Raw genomic sequence first — 2,512 nt, 5'->3', positions numbered from 1 at the left:
GGTGGGGGGTGGCGCATCAGCGCGGACGCTCGCTGCGTCGCGGTGGGCTGAGGGCACGGGCGCTGGCGTGATACAGCAGCCCTTGAAAGAGCTGCCTGGCTGGGCTGGGTGGCCGTATCGCCCTGAGCGAAGATTGATATCAGAGCAAGTCCAATGCAAGCATTCGCGGGACCAGAGGTGCACCAGGGAAGGCAACATTTTATATCAAACACGCAAGCAGCAGCACTTGCTGGTCTCTGGACACATGCATGGGGGCTCACCGGCAAACGCAATGCCCCAGGAGTTGGCGTGGAACTGGGGCACCACCATGAGCATGGTGGTGCTGCTGCCCAGGGCCAGGGCGTCAGGCATGATGGTGATCATTGCATGGAGCAGATTGCTGGGGGGGGGGAGAGGGAGGGGGGTTGAGCAGGGTGCTGAAATGGGTGGGTTTCTAATGGAGCGATGCGAAGGTGGACGTTTCCAGGATGGGCGCGGGTCATGCCAAAGGCCAAGGTATCCCAGAACCCCGATGCTGCGGCGAGCAGGGCAGGGGGCCGAGCGGGGGGCGGGGTCGGCTGTCACCTGCGGTGGGTGTACATGACGCCCTTGGGGTTGCCGGTGGTGCCTGCGGGCCCGGCGCGGTCAGCGTGATGTCACCACCACGTCCGCAGGGCTGGATGGCAGGAGGGCCCGCAGGGCTGGATGGCAGGAGGGCCCGGCCAGACCTACATGCTGCTGTTGAGAAGAACCCCCACCCGGCTTCAACTATCTGTGCTGGACCCTTCAGCATCCAGGAGCACGCAGAGGCAGGAAGGCCGGCGCAAGGGGGGGAAGGCGTGAAGGGCGGATCGTGCACGCCCCCGCACCTGAGGTGTAGCACAGGCCGCAGGGGGTGTTCTCGTCCAGCTCTGGCCACTGGAAGGCGGCCAGGCGCTCCACCTGCGCATCAAGCAGCGCCTCGTAGCAGAGGCAGGGCCTGTCCACGGGCGCGGCCCGTGGCATGTGCTGCCTGAGGGGAGGCGGGAGGGGGTGCAGGCGTTGCGAGGAGCTTGGTGGACGCACATGCTCGGTCATGGGGTTCTTGGGGTTTAGGGTCTTGCTTGGCAATGCATCAGATTCCTCGTGCTTCTGAAGGTCGACAGCGGTAAAAGGCTGCAGGTTTGCTGCGACTCTGCGGCCCTACTGCATTCAAGAGCATGCAACCGCGGCCCACCTGTCTGTCAGCAGGATGACACCCCTAACGCTTGGGCACAGCGGCAGGATCTGCGGCAGTGCGTTGGGAATGGGGACGCGCCAGGTGCGTGGGGACCCAGTCGGCAGGCAGGCAAATTGTGGTGCCTATCATAGCTTATGCAGCATGCAGCTATGGCAGAGCAGCGGCTGGAGAGACCACAACGAAATTCTTGGATTGCAAACAACTGATCGACCCCACACACGATGGAGTCGCGCAAGATCCCTCCGGCCCGCGTTTGATTGAAGCCTGCACAGATTGTGTTGCCACTCATCCATTCCCGAGTGTGAAAGCAGCAGCCGCGGCCCCCAACCTGCTCCAGCAGCGGCAGGAACGTGGCGTCCGCCATGATCCAGGTGTCGCGCCCGTGGTTTGCAATCCATGCGATGTCCTTGGCGCTCAGCCGCGGGTTTAGGGTGTGGCAGACCGCCCCCAGCCCCATGATGCCGTACCAAGCCTCCATGTGACGTGTGGTGTTCCTGCGGTTGGGCGGCGGTTCATGAGAGAGCCGTGTCAATACGGGTTGAGGTACGGCAATTGTTGCAGGGGTTGGGGTGCAGGGTGATTGAAAACATTGTCTCGCAGACTGCCAAGCGACAGAATCGAGCAGCGCTGCCTTGCTGCTGGTCATCGCGCCCCAGACTCACCATGCCAGCGTGGCCACGACATCGCCGTGCCTGCCAGCAGCAAGGGTGAAAGGACGGCCGTATGGTGTAATGCTTATGACTTTGACCACTGTGCCAGGGGTGCCGTTGAGCACAGCCTGGCTGGCACAACTGCAGGGCTCGGCCGCAAATCCTGCTGCTCAACATCTGCAAAAGCCCCACGTCAGTCGTGTCTGCCAGCGCCTTCCTAGCCCCTGTATATGCGCGACGTGTATGGGGTCCTGAGCCTGTTTAGAGTTACGAGGGACCTCCCTGTTCCCCAAACCAACCCGTGTTGCGCCTGCAAACAAGGCCGCTCACTTGACCCCAAGCTCGGTCAGCGCCAGAGCGCACAGCTTGGAGCGGTCCCAAAGGTCACGGTAGGTGCATATCACCGTGGAGCCCTGGACATGGATTTTTGGGGGATTGGATGGGATCAGCTGGACGAAGTTGTGTAAAGTGGGGGCTGCTGGGTGGAGTGAAGGGGGGATGTTGCGCCATCTGCGCTGCACTCGTTTTGTCAAATCTTGCAGTCGGCGCCGCCGCCTGCTTTGACCAGTACTGGCTCCCCACACCACCTGTGGGGCGTCTCAACCCCCACCTCCATCACTGCTGCTTGCCCGCAGCAAGCCTGCAACGCCTGGCAGATGGGCAT

At 62.5% G+C, this 2,512-nt stretch overlaps 1 protein-coding gene across 1 annotated transcript in view; it reads right to left on the bottom strand.

Annotated features, from left to right (window-relative positions):
* The window catches only part of MNEG_2273 (fatty-acyl-CoA synthase), a gene marked incomplete at both ends in the record, with an annotated part of 5,670 nt that extends 3,158 nt beyond the window's left edge, over window positions 1-2,512 (bottom strand). Inside the window, 8 exons of the mRNA XM_014049250.1 lie at window positions 261-379; window positions 565-607; window positions 849-991; window positions 1,196-1,245; window positions 1,527-1,692; window positions 1,861-1,890; window positions 2,179-2,261; window positions 2,459-2,512. Of these exons, the coding sequence (XP_013904704.1) occupies window positions 261-379; window positions 565-607; window positions 849-991; window positions 1,196-1,245; window positions 1,527-1,692; window positions 1,861-1,890; window positions 2,179-2,261; window positions 2,459-2,512 (688 nt within the window). The remainder of the gene's footprint in view (window positions 1-260; window positions 380-564; window positions 608-848; window positions 992-1,195; window positions 1,246-1,526; window positions 1,693-1,860; window positions 1,891-2,178; window positions 2,262-2,458) is intronic.

This window comes from Monoraphidium neglectum (genome assembly GCF_000611645.1).
Source record: "Monoraphidium neglectum strain SAG 48.87 unplaced genomic scaffold scaffold00251, whole genome shotgun sequence".
Classification (NCBI taxonomy): domain Eukaryota; kingdom Viridiplantae; phylum Chlorophyta; class Chlorophyceae; order Sphaeropleales; family Selenastraceae; genus Monoraphidium; species Monoraphidium neglectum.
This window is presented reverse-complemented; position numbering and strand designations above follow the sequence as displayed.